The 20810-nt window shown below is 33.4% G+C and overlaps 1 protein-coding gene across 1 annotated transcript in view; it reads left to right on the forward strand.

Moving 5' to 3' along the window:
- The window catches only part of LOC114879492 (filamin-A), a 101112-nt gene extending 80588 nt beyond the window's left edge, over nucleotides 1–20524 (forward strand). Inside the window, 8 exon segments of the mRNA XM_029194455.2 lie at nucleotides 8402–8542; nucleotides 9654–9956; nucleotides 10481–11536; nucleotides 14310–14503; nucleotides 16430–16516; nucleotides 16518–16872; nucleotides 17473–17676; nucleotides 18818–20524. Coding sequence (XP_029050288.2) covers nucleotides 8402–8542; nucleotides 9654–9956; nucleotides 10481–11536; nucleotides 14310–14503; nucleotides 16430–16516; nucleotides 16518–16872; nucleotides 17473–17676; nucleotides 18818–19002 — 2525 coding nt within the window. The 3' untranslated portion in view covers nucleotides 19003–20524.
- The last annotated feature ends 286 nt before the right edge of the window (nucleotides 20525–20810 follow it).

Here is a 20810-nt window from a genome sequence, read left to right on the forward strand (position 1 = left end):
GGCGCTCTTGGTTGATAAACTTGGTTTAAAAATTAAATAACATTTAATCTTAAAGAGAGAAGGCAACAGTAAAAGAAAATTTCAATCAGTATTTTTTTGACATAGTAAATGGAAGATTTAGAAGGGGGCCTTTAGATAGTGGGGTCCGGGTCTAGCCCCCCTCCCAAACTTCCCTTGATCTTGCACTAGACAATTGTAATTCTTATAATAATAATTATTCACAACATTTCACAAATGTCTATTTGCTATTTTAGCAGTTACTTTATATTGATTAACCCTTGAACAGCGAAGTATGGGTCAATACAGACCCAAACTTACAGAACAGTTAAGTGTATAATTTTTAATCAAAAGAGTTTCACTTATTGGAAGAATAATTTTTAAACGAACAGTGTAAAGTTTAGAAAATGAAAGTAATATGAAATATAAAATTAAATTGAAATGGGGTTCTCTGCATGATCACCTGTCTTGGAACTTTCTCCATAGTACGCTGTTCGAGGGTTAATTAATACAATGATGAATAAGTGTCTTATCAATATTTGTTATTCATGCAAATTAAAAATGTAATAATTGTGTTAATGGACATAACTTTTTGTGTGTCACTTTATATGAAAAGTAGATTAACATCAACATAGTAAAATGTTAAAAATTTATATTTGGTTTAAAAAAACTTTTGTATTCACTTAACATTTTGAATATAAAATTGTTGTTTTTTTTTCATTAGTTAAAAATTTTTAAAAAATATTCCAACTGTTGACTATTTACGTCGATGTAAAGTTGCAATTTTTGTTTCACTGAATCACACATTTTATCGTTTCTGAATTTATCCTAGCACATGCTACAGTAATCCGTTGTCACATATTTTCGAACGTAGTAGGTATTTTCTGATAGACATTTTTGAGTGCTCTCCACGAAAAGGAATCTAGTGGGATTAAGTTTGGTGAATGAGCTGTCCACGAGACTGATCTCCTACGTCCTATATTCTATATATAAGAATGTTTATTTTACCACCACATTTAATGATAGCTTGCGGAAATTGTCTAAGTAATAGCTGTTGCATTAAAAATACAAAAAATATGGCATTTCATTTAAACAAATGAAACTGATTTTCCATTCTTCTTTAAAACTTCACTTTTATGTGATGTCCCTCTTCATAAAATACAAATTTTATATTTATTGTTACAAATCATTGAAATTTTTTCTATTCATTTCGTATGCAGGATTAATTATTAAGTACGTGGTTGGTTAATTTCAAAATTTTTAATTTCTATTCGGTAGTTCAGTCAAGGTTGCTTTTGTTTTTCTTTCACTAATAATTTAATTATTTTGAGATACTGGTTAATTACCACTATGACAGTCAATTGTCAAGTCCTACAAGTTACAATACTAATTTCATTCCATTTTGTACTACATTTCACATAAGTGGGGTTCAGTTTCATCAATGGTATGTGTGATATTTTTTCCAGATTATCAATCGTCTCTAAATTGTTGACGTAGATTTTTTAAAATTCTCCTTTTTGTGAAATTAAACATCTATAGAATTTTTCCCACATTAAAGCAATTAAGATAAATGATATTATATTCCATAATTACTGCCATCAAGTAGACTTTATATTAGAATAAAAAAACCCGAGAAATCTTAAATAGTTTGTATTTCATTTCAATTAGAAGAGGCGATACATTTGTATAGTGTTGTGTACACTGAGTCCCATCGAAGTTGTCGCAGTGAAGTTGGCTACAAATTCATTAACGCATTCACGCCGCTTCGGTGAGTGAATGCGTGGCCAACTTCACTGCGACAACTTCGATGGGACTGAGTGTACACTGAGTTGCATTGAACTTGTCGCAGTGAAGTTGGCTACAAATCGGCTCAGCAACGCTGCGTGAATGCGTTAGTGAATTTGTAGCCAACTTCACTGCGACAAGTTCAATGCAACTCAATGTACATAGAAATGATTTCACATGAAGGAATTAACCGTCGGATGGCGGACCATGCAGAGAGCCCTAATTTTAACGTAACGCTATATATAATATAAAATGTATATTTTATAACATAAAACATAATAGCATAGGCTTCTCAAGTTCAACAAGTACTCTATAGAATTAAATAAATATTGAATAACAGAAATCGTTTTCCATATTACAATATATCGTTAATTGAGGTATAAATGGATCAGCAATTATCATGCTGTTAATATGCCGTTTTTCTGTAATTTTTCTTTGGGCGTACATGATTTTATAGTATTTTCATGGAGGAACACTTGTGACGGGATATTTTGAGTACTTTTACAAGCTGAAAACTCTATATATACTAGATGTTCTTCTCTCCCTACACAGAAACAAGCTAAAGTGAACTAGAGCGAGATTCGCTCTAGAGCTAACCCTTTTTCGGCCATTTTCGGTCAGACCGGAAGTGGCAAAAAAAAAACTTTTCGGCCACTCGTTGAGATTTTGACCCACTAAACTTTTACAGTTTGGCCTGTACAAAAACGACAGGAAGTCTAAATGCTATAGCCCCCTTCTCAAGATTTTCAATCTTACAATTAGATACGGGTTGGCTAATAAAACGCTATCATCTCTTAGAGTAGATGTCCATCAGATTGTGAGAGTAAAAATGATGTGAGAAATTGTGAATAGCATTTCTTATAAATAAACACTGCGCTGAAAATAATGATTAATCAACTGAAAGTGACATTCAGTAGTATCCATTCGCAAGAAATGCTATCGACAACTTTTCAAGCGAATTTCACTCTCAAGTGAACACCTACCCTTAGAAGAGGGAATGCAGTACTCCGCTACAGTGTCCTCAGGGTTAAAAAATATCAATCTGCATACTTTTGTAACAGATCACGCGTATAATTCGTTAGTCGTGTCAGATTGAGTCGACCGAGTTGAAGCTTTGAATATGGTTTGGGAGGAAGAGGAGGTCGAAACCACGTGGCAGGAGGTGTCGACCTTCTACAGGCAAGGATTGAAGAGTGTCTCATGCAGTCAGTACGATTATGCTGAACGCGGACCCGTATGTTACACCAGGATTGACCCCGAGATCGAGGATACGCCGCCAGGACTCGATTTCTCTCCGTTAACTGTTCAGAGTCTTTTCTACGTGCAAACGAAAAAAGGTTTTACCATCTAGGAAATTATACAGGCTGGCCCAAAAGGAGCTTCAGTTTTGATTTCACTGTCATCTCTTCATTTTTATAGATATTCAAATCATTATTTGATAAACAAGTAGATGAAAGTTGTTTTCAGTTTTAAAATTTTGCAATCGCATTCAGCCTCGAAGAACGTGTTGTAATCATTTAATGGAGGGGGAGAGAGGGTTTCGTCTCCCCGGATGCCTTTAGTTCGGGCCGGGGACCGCTAGGTGGCGGCGAGATGATCGGTGACACAGTGTTCGAATATACATATAGAAGTTCCGAATTGCGGTATGATAGGTGTCTGGGGCAGGGATCATCTGTTGTCAGCCCCACTGACGAGTCGGACAGACGGTCCCGAGACGAAACGCCTTTTTTCCCCTCTTCTACAGTGTGTTTATCATCGTTTAATCGTCAATTATTGTATTTCTTTCTCTGGGGTTATGTCAAGGATAAAGTGTATGAAGTGAAGATCAGAGATATGGAACACCTCAAAGAAAGAATCACTGAAGTCCATCCAGTTGAAATATTGAGAAAAACTTGATTTCTCACTTTTTAATAGATAGTACAGATAATGTTGTCTTCTGATCGAATTGTTTGAAACAGGGCTCCGCCACTTACGATTAGTGATTACTGAGGGAAAACATTTTGAAAATCTCATTCGTTAAATGCAATTTATTTGAATTGAATATCTTTTGTAGATTTTTTAAAACTAAAGCTCCTTTTGGGTCACCCTGTACATTGCCCATCTTTCTTGTATCAGCTTCTAAGGAAATTTTTTTTTATTTTTATGTTAGTAAAAGGAAATGCGATGATTTTTACTTATCAAAATCTAAGGAAATTATATTCGAGAATATTCCTCTATTGTGTACCTAATAAGGTGATAGATACATATGTTTTATATGTATAAACGTGTATTGACTTAACAGGATAGTCCGTATAGTCCTCGCAAAATATAGAGTAGTCGTAAATCTCGAGTATGTATAAACGACGTTCAATGTTACAATGTACTTGACAAATTTTGTATAAAATTTAATTTTACAAATAAATTCTAAAAGTAAATTTTGTCAAATATTCTAAATATCAAATAGAATTGAAAGTTATAACTACAGTATATATATATATATATGTGATTTTGTATCCCACATTATTACTTGATGTCATTGCTTTCTCGTCGTTGGAAAATATGTGAGTTTATAGATATTTGATATTTATGAGCATACTATATTTCTGCGTCGACTCTACATCTTCGAAAATAGGGTAAATTGAATTTAGATAATTAAAAATCAAGATATTCAAGTTTACAATGCACACACTTATAATATGTATTAATTTTAATTTTTATTCCAACTGAATAATTTTCAACTTATTATAATTAATCTTTGAACAGCGGAGCCTGGATCAGTCGTGACCAAAACTTATAAAACGTATACAAGAATATTAACCTAATACTGGAAGGAAAATTTTTAAAAGAACAGTGTAAAATTTTGAGAAAGAAAATAATATGAAATATAAAATTAAATTCAAATTGGAGCTCTCTCCTTGGTCCGCCGTCCGAGGGTTAACATATAAATGTTAATAGTGTAAATTCACTAAAAAATGTTGAAAGTTGTGTAAGTCCATTAAAAATGAAACTTATAAATTGTTCACAAATATAAAAATCACATTAGTCCATTTTTGTTTTTTCAATTTAAAAAAAAAAACAGATTTATATCACTTTCAAAATAAACAGTTCAACTTTAATTATAATAATTTTAATATTTAACACATGTATAATTTCCCGCAGAATGCGTATAAACAATAGAGAAAACCCTGAAAAGGAGAAAAAAAAATGGTCAAAATGTTATAAAAACCAAAAAACTTAATTTTCCTTTTTTTTTAAATTTAATATAAATTTTATCGAATATTAAATAATTATACTACTATATCAACGTCTGGGATTTTGGAAACATTGAAAGTGGGAATAGTTCTACATATCTTGGCCCTCTGCCCTCCAGCTGGTCGTCTTCGCGCAGTGCGATGTTGCAAATAACATAGTAGACTTTCGTTCCCTCCGTCTCCTCTATCACGGTGATGATGATAATCTACTGAGGAGATGTTATAGGAATATGGTGGGTGGGGCAGAATCTCCCAATTCAACTTTGTGACCGTCTGTTGGCTGATTTGTGCGGTACCAGTAGATTAAACGGCTGGAAATACATCACAGTTAATCTAGCGTTTGGCCCTAGTACAGGAAAGTTGCATATTGGGGTCAATAATACCAGGGGAAAATTTGTAATCTGTGGAGTTTATGTTTTTCCTTTTGGCAAGAGTTTTGAAATCTTAAGAATTTAGTACATATTTCTATTACAGCTGTAAATGCTTCCAATCAACTAAAGCAGCTTAATAAAAATTCAAGCAAAAATGTAAATTTACGTAGCTCCTCTTAAGAAGTCAGAATGGAAAAATGTAAATTTACATGGCCCGTTCGTTAAGTGTTATGGCCGATGTATGTATGTATGTACACTGAGTTGCATTGAACTTGTCGCAATGAAGTTGGCTACAAATTCATTAACACATTCACACCGCGTTGGTGAGCCGATGGGCGAGATCGACTCACCGACGCGGCCTGAATATGTTAGTGAATTTGTAGCCAACTTCACTGCGACAAGTTCATTGCAACTCAGTGTACACTCAGTCCCATCGAAGTTGTCGCAGTGAAGTTGGCGCGCTAACGCCGCCGCGGCGTGAATGCCTTAGCGCGCCAACTTCACTGCAACAACTTTGATGGGACTGAGTGTACATACACGGTGCGAGAAATATCGTGAGTGAAAAGCGTTCGAGGCTCGCATCTCGAAACTTGCATGCGTGAAGGTGGTGACACGGTTCGAGACATAAATCGGATGTACCAACGCGTTTCATTCGAGCTCAAGGCTTAACCTTTTATTTACTGATGGGTCTTATAAGTTCCGTTAATTTTCTCATGGTACTGTATTAATTTAAACGCTTTGAGGCCCATTGGGATTTTGAAGTCCACTTCAGCCAATAAAAAGAGGCTATAAATTATGCGAGTAGCGTTCGAGGGCTTGTCGTACGAGATTTCTTGCACGGTGTACACTGATTGTGAGTCCCATCGAAGTTGTCGCAGTGAAGTTGGCCACGCATTCACTCACCGACGCGGCGTGAATGCGTTAGTGAATTTGTAGCCAACTTCACTGCGACAACTTCGATGGGACTCATCGTCAGTGTACATCGGCTATTAAGGCTACAGCGAACCTCGTTATATTGCCACGAAAGTAGTTGTAGAAGTAGAAAAGTTTTAAAGCTTCCAAGCTCTCGTTTGGAGGGGTTGGATAACATCTTTATAGACTGACACTAATCTGTCGGATTCCCGATTATTCGGGTCAGTTCGGAAAAAATCGGGCGGGCTCGGACGGGCGTCCGATACATGCGTGCAGGCGGGTAGCCCGACTATTTCGGGTTCGGTCAAGTACAGTCAGGCAGATTCGGATGAGCTCTCAAATTATCTTATTCCAAAATTCCATATAAAACAGATTTTGCACATGCTTATTGCAAGTATTAACAAGTATGTACAGTGAGTTGCAATAAACTTGTCGCAGTGAAGTTGGCTACAAATTCACTAACGCATTCACGCAGCGTCGGTGAGCCAATGGCGAGATCGGTTCACCGACGCTGCGGCGTGAATGTGTTAGTGAATTTGTAGCCAACTTCATTGCGACAAGTTCAATGCAACTCAGTGTACACTCAGTACCATCGAAATTGTCGCAGTGAAGTTGGCGCGCTAACGCCGCCGCGGCGTGAATGCATTAGCGCGCCAACTTCACTGCGACAACTTCGATGGGACTGAGTGTACATGAGAGTTGGGTCGCGGGATCCGGCCCGCGGGATCTCGTACGAATCTGCCCGACTGTACTCGAAATAGTCGGGCTACCTGACTGCTCGCGTGCATCGGACACTTGCCCGAGCCGGTCCGATTTTTTCCGAGCCCGTAATGTCGGGTACCCGCGCATCGCTACTTTGCTCATATGGCAATATAACGAGAGTATTGTAATTATAAGTTACATAAAGAGCATCTATAATCTCGTTAAGTGATGGAAAAATGTTATCGAATATAATGAAACTTATTTTGATAAGTAAGGGTTATTATGCAATCAAAATGTAGCATTTTCTTTTCTATAAGAATTAATAACTTATCTATGTATCATTACGCGTCAAATAATAGTTGTTCTAGACCAATTGCAAATTGATGTACATTTTAAGGGCAAAAACATGAATTTAATTTGCTATTGGAATATTGACTATGGAGTTAGGCAATGGATGATTCTTAATTCTTATTCCATAAACTTTAATCCTCGGACGGCGGTCCCCATTTTAATTTAATTTTGTATTTAATATATCTTTCGTTTAAAAATGATACATTTTACCTATTTCTATATGTTTTGTAAGTTTGGGTCACGATTGACCCAGGCTCCGCTGTTCAAGGGTTAAGTATGTGGGTCATGTATGTTCAACGCGTCTTTCCATAGATAAAATCTTCTTAAAAATCTGAGAAAATTTATATACCTTTCTGAAACACTCGAACAAAAAGTTATAATATTAGATTTGGAAAATAATTTGTTCAAATTATTAAAGATATGTAAACAAATTATTAAACTGTGATTATTAAAAATGGTATATTAAAATTTGAACTTCAAACATTGGTGAAAAAACTATACAGTAGACTCTCGTTATATTGCCCCGAACAATTTGACTTGAAGAGGCGGAAAATTTTCAAGCTTTCAAACTTTTTTTAGTTGAAGAGGAAACAGGAGATGAAAGTGTATCATTTTTATAGACTATGATGATGGAAGAGTTACTCTGGTATGCTTAAAAAGCCATGTGAAGATTAAATCGCTTATGTGGCAATAAAACGAGAGTCTACTGCACTTAATTAATTATAATCAGATGCTTAAGTTCGCATCATAAAAATTTAATAATCTGAAAGGTGGAGATGTACAGTTCCTTAAAAAATTATTAAATTGATAATTTAATATTAAATTAATCGCCGATTATAAGTAATGCAAAATCAAGTTAAAATTTGTCGAATTTAAATGAACAAATGTATTACTCAAAATGATTCGATTCATTAAATCTTCTAATTGCTCATAATAGTATTTGGACGAAAAGTTAATAAATATTATCCACTATTAATAAAAATTGAAATTCTTGAATGGAATACAATTCTTTGTAAGCAATGTAATAATTCTTAACGTATCGTATTATTTCAGCGGAAGTAAAGATGCCAAGTGGGAATGTGGATAAGCCAGTGATCGAGGATAATCATGATGGCACCGTGTCTCTTAAATATGATCCAAGAGAAGAGGGACAGCATGAAATCTCAGTTAAATTCAACGGCGAACATGTTCAAGGTAAACAATAAATTAAATAATACCTAGACTCTCGGCCATAATTAGGGGAAACTGTCCTACACTTGCGATCAAATCAGGCTTCCCTAAGGAAAATGGAAATTCTCAAAATACGATATTAATATTAAAAGTAATTTAGAAAAAAGAATAATATAATTTTTAATTATCATATATTATAAAATTTAGTATATATCTGAAAAGTACGAATAACAAAGTAAATATTAATTCAAATTTTTCCGCATAAACGATTATACGTAAGGGGTGGTTCGTCGTAGACCTGAATTCCTATTTCTCCCAGAAATGCTTATGCAGAAGGACTGAACCCCTGAGATATCAGCATTTTCTTAATCTATAGAATAGATCATTCCTGCTTAATCGATTTAAAAATGGTAATTAAAAGTATCTGATGGTGAGTTTTTTTAGAAAGAATTAGAAATTTCAATTTTTAATACTCCTACTGCATATTTTCGTAGAATACGCTGAAAAGTGTTAATAATTAATTAACAGAAAGTATAAATATTCCATTTCACAACAAGCTAATGTACTCTGGAACTAAGGGGAGAAGGGTCAAATAATCCCTTATTAAGAAACTAAAAATTTGTAAACATAATTTTTTAACTTTGTCGAGAATAAACAAAAGTGAAGAAAATTATGATGTTAATAAGGTATGAACAAAATTTGTTTAACTTCACCTTAAAAAAATGATGGTTGCACCACAGGATACCTCAGTTGTTCGCACAAGTTTTGGCATGGAAAGGAGTGCATTATGCGAACAAAATTCATCAAATATTTGTAAATAGTATAAATTTATAATATAATAAACTCTGAAGGGTAATTTGAGGAAAGGTTGTGTTCATACTTCTTATCTAAAAGATTATTATCACAATTATTAAAGGAAAGCCTTAATCATACTGTGTATAAATTGAATCTAAAGCATTCTTAATTACCATAGGTTCAGTCGGATTTTTCTTCTTTCCAGTTTACCCCTAGACATGGTTCATAACCTTCCGTCTCCTCTGTTTATTACAGTTTAATTAACTGTTGCACAATCTCTTTGTACCGATATAAATATCTTTACTTAACCTAACTTACAAATTTATTTTTCTTTCATCAGGTTCACCGTTCAGATTCCACGTGGACTCCTTAGCAAGTGGTTATGTGACAGCTTATGGACCAGGTTTAATCTATGGTGTTTGTGGCGAGCCTGCAAACTTCACCATATCTACAAAAGGAGCTGGAGCTGGTGGTCTGTCGTTAGCTGTAGAAGGACCTAGCAAAGCTGAGATCTCCTGTCACGACAATAAGGATGGAACAGTTTCAGTTTCTTACCTACCAACTGCTCCAGGAGAATATAAAATCACTGTTAAATTTGGTGATAAATATATCAAGGGCAGTCCTTATGTTGCTAAAATTACAGGTAACAAGTTTAATTTTTTTCACTAATATTTTTAAAAATGAATTTCAGTTCAATTTTCTTTTGTATAAATTTTAATCCTTCGAGGAGCAGTTACTTGATTACTCGTTAAAGTGTCAAAATTGAAAATGCTATTAACAAAGATATTAATATTATCAGTATCAATAATATTGAAGTTAAAAGAATGGAGAATTTAACATTAATATTATTACTGTTAATAATAACTAATAATTGCGATTAGTATCAATATTAAATTCTCAAAATTCTGAACTTTGAAGATATTAATATTATTTTTATTTATTTCACAATTATGGCTATATTCACTATCCTCAGTCTTCATCAAACATGTTAAACTCAAATTAAAATTCTCATTGACACCTTTATCTTTTCAAAGAGTTCATTTCTATCCATTCACCTACTTAAAATATCAATAAATTTTGAAACTAAAAAGTAAATCTTATGTACCAGCAAATAATTCAAGTAATCATCAAACTGCACCTACTAAAACCCTACTTTTACTTTTATAGGCGAAGGTCGCAAGAGAAACCAAATATCTGTGGGTTCCTCCAGCGAGGTACAGCTACCTGGAAAAGTAACAGACTCAGATATCAGATCACTGAATGCCTCCATCACAGCGCCAAGCGGTCTCGAGGAGCCATGTTTCCTGAAGATGCTTCCTAATGGCAACATGTGCGTGTCCTTCACCCCTCGCGAATCTGGAGAACATACAGTCGCTGTGAAGAAGATGGGCAAACACATCCCTAACTCTCCCTTCAAGATCGACGTGAAGGACCGAGAGGTGGGTGACGCCAAGAAGGTCAAAGTATCCGGCGCAGGTTTGAAGGAGGGTAAGACACACGTAGAAAACACCTTCTCCATCGACACAAGAAATGCCGGTTTCGGTGGTCTCTCCTTGTCTATGGAAGGACCTAGTAAAGCAGAGATTCAATGCAAGGACAACGAAGATGGCACTCTGAATATTTCTTATAAGCCCACCGAGCCTGGATACTACATCATGAACTTGAAATTCGCTGATCACCACGTGGAAGGCTCTCCGTTCACCGTGAAAGTAACTGGCGAAGGTAGCAATCGTCAGAGAGAGAAGATTCAACGACAGAGGGAAGCTGTACCCATCACAGAAGTTGGTAGTCAGTGCAAATTAACCTTCAAGATGCCTGGCATCACCTCATTTGACCTCGCAGCCACTGTGACTTCACCGGGAGGTGTAACCGGAGATGCAGAGATCAAAGAAGTTGAGGATGGTTTATACGCGGTGGCGTTTGTGCCCAAGGAACTCGGGGTGCACACTGTCTCAGTTCGTTACAGGGAAATGCACATCCCTGGCTCACCGTTCCAGTTCACAGTTGGTCCACTGAGGGATGGTGGAGCTCATAGGGTACATGCTGGTGGTCCTGGTTTGGAAAGGGGCGAACAAGGGGAACCTTGCGAGTTTAATATCTGGACCAGGGAAGCAGGAGCTGGTACTCTGGCCGTGTCGGTCGAAGGACCTAGCAAGGCTCAGATTGACTTCAAGGATCGGAAGGACGGCAGTTGTTATGTTAGTTACGTCGTCTCTGAACCTGGTAAGATTTTTTCTTTAATTATATAGAAGTGCTTGTGGGGAAATATAAGTTGGGGGCATAGAGAATTTTACTATGCCATTATTAAGCTTTTGTCGTCCTTGCTTTTATGATCGTTTTTATTATGCATGAGAGATTTGATTCCTCTTTATTTTCAATAATGATGCTTAACAGGTTGACTGTCATTAGGGTTAGTCGAATATTTAATTAATGAGAAGAACAAGATAAAAGCTGCGCCTAATACCCAGTGCTAATTCCACTAATTTTTATTCGCTTTTTTTTGTGTCGGACATTAACCCACTGAGGGGATGAAAACAACCCTTGAGATTGTAGCCAAAAAAGCTATTTAGTACTGCACAGTATTAGATTTAGTACATCCTTAGTCTAATTATAAGGTTCTTATATAAATCAAACGAAGGAAGAACATCAACTAAATTTAATTCTGTAACTAATAAATCAAAAGAATCGGTAATGAAACTAGTCCTAAAGTGTTCTGAGATGTACCTAAATATATTTACTGTCATATATGCCATGGATGTATGCCAACGTCAAAGATCTATATTTTAATCACATTAGTAACATTGTATGGTGTCTCCTTAAGATACTAAATCAAGTTTAAGTGGTCCATGTAAAATAGTAGCGATAATTGCGTACACGTACCATGCAGAGATGACAAGTTGCTTTTAGGTAACAGAACAAGTGTAAGAAGAGTACTTTGATGTCGTCGAAATGGAAGACCTTGACATACAGTAGGCTTCAAAAATATACCACCTTCTAAAAATTGAACTACTCAAGTTATGCTAACAAAAATTAAATCCGTCTGGTTCGAATTAAACAATTGAAATAAAATTCTTAATGTCATTCGAAGATACTTACTTTGTTTCTTAATAAATTAATTAATTTTTATATCTGATTGGATATGATTTAAGAATTATATCTACTATTTTACATATTTTTCTATAAAATGTGACAATTAAATAGTATAATTGTAAGGTGTACACTCATTTTTGACTGAATGAATTTAATTATAAGAAAGGCGGACCATGGAGAGAGCCCCAATTAAAATTTAAAAGTTCATTTTGCAATATAAAAAAGCTTGATAACAGTATAATACTATGAAATTTTGAATTGACATGTAGAAGATATAGATGAGATAAACTTGAGATAAATCATTATGTAGAAGGCAGATCAGAAACAAAGAACACAATGGTGGATTAATGACACTGTACTTTTGGCTGTATACTTATAACATATATGTTTTATTTGAACTATTACAATAATTACACTGAATATTTTCACTTTATACCATGATTTTTGCAGTCATTCTTACTTTTAGTCAATTCCACATACTCTGACATTAAACTTCGACATTGGACTATTCTTCATTCTTGCTCTCGACACACTGAAGTCTGACTCTTAACTCGTTCTCTTACTCTGAACTTTGTATCTATTTTTAAGAATTATTCACGAGAACAGCTTCCTAATTTATTGACTCGGAACAATATTTATTTAAGGCAAATTGTTACTACAAGGCACAGTAAAATGTTGCAAATGATAATTTTTGTACCCATGTTTATTAAGATTCATTTTATTTATTTAAGGAATACTATAAGAAAATTTCACCTCAATCAATTTGGGCAGTCTATAATAATATTTTATAGATATTTTAGACACTGTATTCCACATTGTACAGATTATTTCAGAATAATATTTGTTTATATCTAATTCTGTTTTTCAGAAAATTGAATTGGAGAATTTTTAAAAAGATTGGTATGAAAATTTATTTATAGTAAAGTATGTAATACATACTTGCCTTTTTCTTAAAGCTTCATTTTTGGAAACCACCCCCATTTTGAGGCGTGTAACTCAAACGAATCCTTCTACAATTCTTTAATTTTCAAGATAATTAAAAATGATCTTCTAGCATTTAATGAAAAATTCGCCTGCAATGCGAAAATTTTCTCTAATATTTATTGTACGTATCATTATTATTCGCAGCCAATTAAATTTTAAACGAATTTCATGATAAAGCGTGTTTACGATACAACCACCTCGAGTCTCCCGACGTTAAAATATTCAGGATTAGATCATACGAGAGCACATCACATGTTCGGTCAACAGTGGACAAGGACCGTCGCTAGTCTTCAAATCCGAAAATACCTTCGTCTATATTTGCGTCTAAGGTGGATTCATATTTTGGTGGGCAACGGTGCTGGACATGAATTAGTGTGGTCGTTATATTTGGACGGTGTGCATCAAATGCGAGGAAGCTTCGGAAAGAGAGAAGAAGAGAGAGCTAACCAGAAGAGAGAAAGAGAGAAAGCGTGGGCGAATCGAGATCAGAAGTTAGAATCAGGCCGAGGAAAATAGCGGTTCGCGTTCGGCTTGCGTTCAGTTGATCGTCTTCCTCGTTTTATCTTTATTCTTCTCTGCTTTCCCTTCAAACGCTCGAATTTTCTTCCTACTCTTTCTTACCGCTTTCTTTCCACCCCTTCTATTTTTATTTTCAAACGTTTCTTCAATTTTTATTCCGGAACGTTTGAAGAAAGAAATTTTTCTCTTCAATTTTCGAACTTAAATAATTATTATAGAAAAGATTGTTGGTACGATGAATGATAAAAATTGTTTGTAAAAAATGAGCACCTTCACTGCCACCATGCAGCTAGTGCTTTCAGGAAACGAGCACGATAGCTGCGATAACGATGGTTCGTGCGGAGATTTTGATTACGTAGATAAATAATATATGGATTTTTATTGGTTTCTTTTCGATTTTCAGGCGAGTACAGAGTAGGAATGAAGTTCAACGATCAACATATACCCGATTCGCCACACAAGGTTTACATATCACCGGCGATGGGCGATGCTCATAAGCTCGAGGTAGCGCAATTTCCGGAACACGATGTTCAGCCCGACAAACCGGCCACCTTCCTTGTTCGTAAAAATGGTGCCAAGGGTGAACTAGACGCCAAGGTAACGTTTATTATTATTTTTTTTTATTTAGAGTTACTGATGTTTGCTGATGTTTGGACTTATACCGAATAGGACGTATACCAAACTAACCTTTCCCATAAGAAGTAATGTAAAAATCAGTCAGTTAATAATACATCAACTCCGAATATAATTGATTATTAATTTCATTTTTCCTCTGAGATAATTATTTAAAAATGACTCAAAATTCACACGAAAAATTTATGTCGTGTACCGAGCAAAATTTGTCACGTCCAAACAGGACGGTATTCCGAATTGGACGTATTCCAAAGCAGACGTATACCGAGGTACCACTGTATTTTATAGATTTAGGTGAATTAATCCTTTCTTTGTATAAATGGTTTCTTAAGGATATTTTTTTTCTGGACGGAAAGGTAACATTTATTTATTTATTTTTCGTTTAGAACATAGTGTGGTGTTTTATCAAGTTAGGTGAATTAATTACGCATAAATTAGTAAGATTAAATAATCTATTTTAAAATTACATGCAAATATTGTATAATCTGTTTGTTTTTCTTTTTCTTTTTCTGTGACTTTTCGTTCGGTACTAAAATTTTATCGGATATCTAAAAATTCTCGACGGAAATTTTTTTTTTAAAGCCTTCAACATTCTTGGAAAGTCACACAATTTTAGTAACCAAGTCCTTGCGAAAAGCGGACGCTGTAAATAACTTCCTCTTGTGAAACAACGATGTCGTGTCGTATCGCGTGGGTTTTCGCCACATGTTGCCAGTCACATAATCGAATGATTCACTTGGATCGCTTCAATATGCTTTTAAAGTAACTTGGATTCCTCAGGAAACCAATTATTGGGAATATGTCAAAATTTCCATCCGCTATGTATGTACATTAGGGTGGGTCGAAAAAATTCAAATTTTTTTTTCAAATGAAAAAGTTTTCATACCGTGAAAAAGTTGCGAATTAGGTAGACAAAAAAAAAGAAAAAATCAATTAAATCGATTGATGTCTTCTGGTCGAGCATCCGACTTAAAGTTTGTGGAAATAAGCACAAATTCATATTTTTACGATAATTTTCAATACGATTGGACTTACTGTTGGCGATGCAAACGCGCCTTGTCATGTAGTACATTGCGCATGCGTCACGAGTGCATCCCCACCATAGACTGTGGCCCAATGATTGGGCCGTTACTATTAAAAAACCGTTATTCTTTATGTGATGTACGCGCCTTCAAGCAAGACCACGTTTATGTATTCTTTATTGTTAAGTCTAAATATATATACTATAAATAAGAAATAAAACACTTACCATGATCCGAATGTAATAGCTCTAATTATTACGTATCAAAACCACCAAAAACAATGTTCAAAAAAAATATTTAAGTTGGTCAGTGCCTTTGGTCGCGCATTGCCTCCAAAGTTGCTAAAAGAATGGAAAATGTAACTGCCGATTAAATTTTTGCCGATTTTCACAAATGTTAAGTCGGATGCGCGATCGAAAAACATCAATCGATTTAACTGATTCTTTTTCGCACCTTTTCAAAAATTTTGAATTTTTTCGGTCCACCCTGACATACATAGGTACGTTGTTGGTCAACAATTACAGTATCCTATTACATTTGTACAGCAGACTCTCATTACATTACCCTGGGGGCAGACAATTTTTATTTAATTTTGTATTTCATATTATTTTCACTTAAACCGCTTTTTTAAAGCATTCAGTCACTGTTGAAAATGCTTGGTATTTCCCTGTATCTTATTGTCAATTGTAGTAAATGGAAAAAAATGTTTTTAATTTTTGGAAAAAGTTAGAATCACTGTGAAAATTTATTATATGTGATTTTCATACTTTATATCTCGGTATACTAAGGATTGAAATAGTTCCTGATAATTTACGTAGTAAATTTTTATTTGTATTTGATGTTACAAATATATTTTACCATTTTACAGATCGTATCACCAAACGGAGTAGAAGATGATTGCTTTATTCAGTCCATCGATACTGACACGTATTCCGTGCGATTTATGGCGCGGGAAAAATGGCATTCACAATATTCACGTAAAGTTCAACGGTGTTCACATAACTGGCAGCCCCTTCCGTATCAAAGTGGGAAAAGTGGACGCCGATCCAGCCGCGATAAACGCCTGTGGGAACGGTTTAAAGGAGATCAAAACTGGACAAAAGACGGACTTCATTATTGACACTTGCAACGCTGGTAGCGGAGCTCTTAATGTGACCATAGATGGTCCTAGCAAAGTTGCAATGGACTGTACAGAGGTTGAAGAGGGTTATAAAGTTAGGTACACACCTTTGGTACCTGGAGATTATTACATCAGTATCAAGTACAATGGATACCACATTGTAGGCTCGCCATTCAAAGTTCCTTGCACTGGTTAGTATTATTGTTACTGATTTTGTCATTTATGAGAGGGCACTAATTTCCGGTCGCCAATTTTAATAAAAGGTCTAACTGAAATTAAGAATTGAAATCTGGAAGTAAAACCAGTCTCTGTAAAAAATTGTACGCTTAGATTATCTAGATAATCATCTATATAACAAGACGATCTAGATAAAAAGATAACGAGGTGATTATATAGTTAAGGAGATAATGCAATTATCTAGTTAAGAAGATAATCTAGATAATAAGATAATTATCTAAATTCAATTATCTGGTAGATAAAATTGAGGTAGTTAACTTATTGTTCTTTCTACAAGATCTATTTTTATTTTATGATGTTAAAGGATTTAAACAAATTTTCAGTACACTGTTATTGGATTTTTATTTGTTATTTCTTTAACAATTTTTTTTTATTCATAAGTTGTGCTTTTAGTCCATAGTATACATAACGTAATTGTATGAACAATGTATAAATATCTATAAGTAGTTATAATGAATTTTAATTTTTGCTTTCTCGAGGTGAAAAAGTATGAATTATAGAGTTTCTTTTTATTAGAAATAATATCGAAATAATTGTGTATTTTTTATTTGTAGGTGCGGATCTGGCAGAAAGAGGAGCACAAGAATCAAGTTCCATTCTTGTCGAAACTGTTCAAAAGATATCAAAGGCGAAACAAACCGGGCCAATTTTACCCCTGTTCAAATCTGACGCTAGTAAAATAACTAGCAAAGGAATGGGATTGAAGAAAGCATACCTTGGAAAACAAAATCAGTTCACTGTTCATGCTAGCGATGCCGGTACAGTATTATTAATACTTGAATCTAATTCAATAATTCACTTTTGTAAAATTACTAAACTGTTAGATACAAATAGTAATATTTCATTTTTACTGTAATTAACATTGTGACGATTGTTATCACATACATATTCATGGCTTTAATACCTAATTTTTTATTTCATTTTTATTTGATACATTATACATATTATGTATACTAATTGCCTTTGGGAAATTGGTAATTTTGTGACGTAACATTATAAAGATTTCCACAGGTATTTTTTTCAATAATTTCATTTTTAATATGAACAGAAATACAAAATTATAAAAGCCGTTAATAAAATATACGTTCGTCAAACTGTTTAAATTTTTCATTACTGCACTTTCGTTATATTAAAATATTCTACAATTTTATCATCATTCATGAATGGTTTTTACATTATCATTTTGCTTCAGAAGAATATTAATTTTAACACAGTATTTAAAGAAATTTTGTATCTTAAATTTTATTATAATTGATTATAAGTAATTTTCAATTAATTATAATAAAATTTAAGATTGATAAAGATTCATGGTGCAATTTAACTGAGTCATAAGACAAACATTTTACTATCATTTATAAAAATGGAAATATCTATATTATGTATTTACTTTGCCTTTAATGAACAATTTAAAAAAATTATCGAAGCTGTGCATAAACAAATATAGCCAATAAATTAATTTCCATATGTGTATGTAGTGCCATCGTAGCTGCATTATTTAGATGACTTAGATTCCTATAGTATTATAATTTGAAAACTAATTTTATTAAATTTAACTGTATTAATTGGAATTTCTTTTCATAACCACAGTATTTAAAATTAGTGTTCAATAATATAAATCATTTTTAAACCTACTCAGGAGATTATATTCTGAATAAAAGTATTTCTTAAAGGGTTAATGTATGATACATAAATCAATATAAGATGAATAATAATAAAATAAAAAATTAAGCATCAGAAAGTTAAAATACTCTCTCAACACAAATATATGTTTTTCAAATTAGTTGAATTTATGACCATTAAAAGATCAATTCATACCATGATTTTTTAATTACTCTGTTTAAATATGAAAAAAGATTTTTCCTTATTTTTATAATATAATATAATTTCTTTTCTGTATAGGCAATAACATTTTGTACGTTGGTGTATATGGACCTAAAGGACCGTGCGAGGAGGTGTATGTGAAGCACACAGGACGAAATAATTACACCGTAAACTATATGGTACGAGAAAGAGGAGAGTATATAGTTATTGTAAAGTGGGGTGACGACCATATTCCTGGATCGCCGTATAAGGTCGAAGTGTAAAGAAAAACGTTTCTTCGAAGAGGAACAACAAAACGAAATACTGTGGCCAAATTCTTACATTAATTATTCAACAATTCTTTACACGTATTCTTGATGATCATCCGTTATAGCATCTATTTATTTTAAACATTAGCAGAATAAAATGTATTCTTATACGATGGAACGCGTATGACACGAACATTTTTAGGCTATATGATGTTTCATCACGAAAAATTCGTCTTCCAAAAATTTTACATTTTTATTCTGAATATTTTACTGCGTCAATTATGGTTCCCTGCCATATAATTTGAGTGAAAAAAGATGAAAAGAACCATATAAATAAGAACCATGAATGCTGAAACGATGGAAGTAAAAGTACCAATTGTTTGACCATTATTTACTTTATTATTGTGTGTTACATTGAGAGGAATTTGAACATTCAAGATACTAGTCGAAGTACAAATAAGCTTCTTCCGTAGAATAGTACTTTAGACGCGAGTTTAAAGCTTTGTCAGTTGTGTCTGTATCTGTCCCCATAACTTATATTGTTCTCATCTAATATTTAATCATCTAATGTACAATAATAGCAACGAAGTTATATATTTGGTTGAAATATGTTACATTAAACTATAAATACTTTTGGAACAATCTTGTTACTACTATTGATAAAACAGTGGTCAATCTTTTATTTTTATCTAGAACAAAGGATAAAATATTAGAATATTATCAGCGAAGTAAGATTCTTAGCCTTAGTATTATTTTTTTCTGTAGAGAGAATAATTCTGTGATACAAGAATGTAGTTTTTAATTAAAATGACTTTCTAAATGTTGTAGAAAGAGTCCTAAAAAATTATTCTAAGAGCAATTAATGTTTTAGAGAATTATTCTAAATGTATTAAAAGAAATGCCTTCTGTGCATGAGATTTGATTAACTGGGGTTAAAAGTGTTAACTATTGTAGTAATTTGTACCAGTGACTGGTATTGAAGAAGAATTTTAAAACCACAGATAATTAATTATTCCTTTTAGGAAAAAAATGTTGTAGCACTATACAAATAGTCAATGACACTTAGAATTGCTTGTATTTTGATATTTATACCCTTGTTTTGAAAAAAAAGAACAAACTAACAAAACATCTTTCCTAAAAGTGTTTATAATTTAATCAAACAAATATTTTAGCTGAAAATGTATAGTACATATGTAACTTTGTTATGATTGTTAATAACATAGCTAGTGTATTGTGTTCATTAAATGATTAAATGATAGACCAAAGTGAAAATGATATAAAACTGTTCATAAGTAACGAGGACAAATAAGTCAATTACTTGTGTTTGAAAAACTAAGAAAAAAACAATACCAACTGTGCCTTCCATTCTAGTTTCAGATAAATTTATTCTATTAAAACGTGCTCTAAATGTACTGTTAGTCTCTCTACTGCGTGATATGTCACTTAAATGTAATTATATCGAACAAAAGTGCAAACTAAAAGCATCGATTATTATAAAACATACAAGAAATGAAATAAACAATATGTTTATTAATGATCCACCTAGTGTGCTTTTTTCTCTTATGAGAAGTTTCTACTTTTTACTATATTTTAGAAATCTAGTATGAATGTATTATCGGCCAAAAGTGCAGAACTATCTCTCACTAAAGAGATATAGGGAGATTTTTGAAAAATCTAATGGAGAATGGTCAGAAATAGTAATTTAAAATTCTTATTTCTATTTTCGTAGATAAAGACTGTATTTTCATGTTTCAATTGCAAGTTTCTGAATTCAAATTAAAATTAAAATTTACAGTAACTAGTTTTATGATAATAAATATTAG

This window comes from Osmia bicornis, chromosome 10 (genome assembly GCF_907164935.1).
Source record: "Osmia bicornis bicornis chromosome 10, iOsmBic2.1, whole genome shotgun sequence".
NCBI lineage: Eukaryota > Metazoa > Arthropoda > Insecta > Hymenoptera > Megachilidae > Osmia > Osmia bicornis.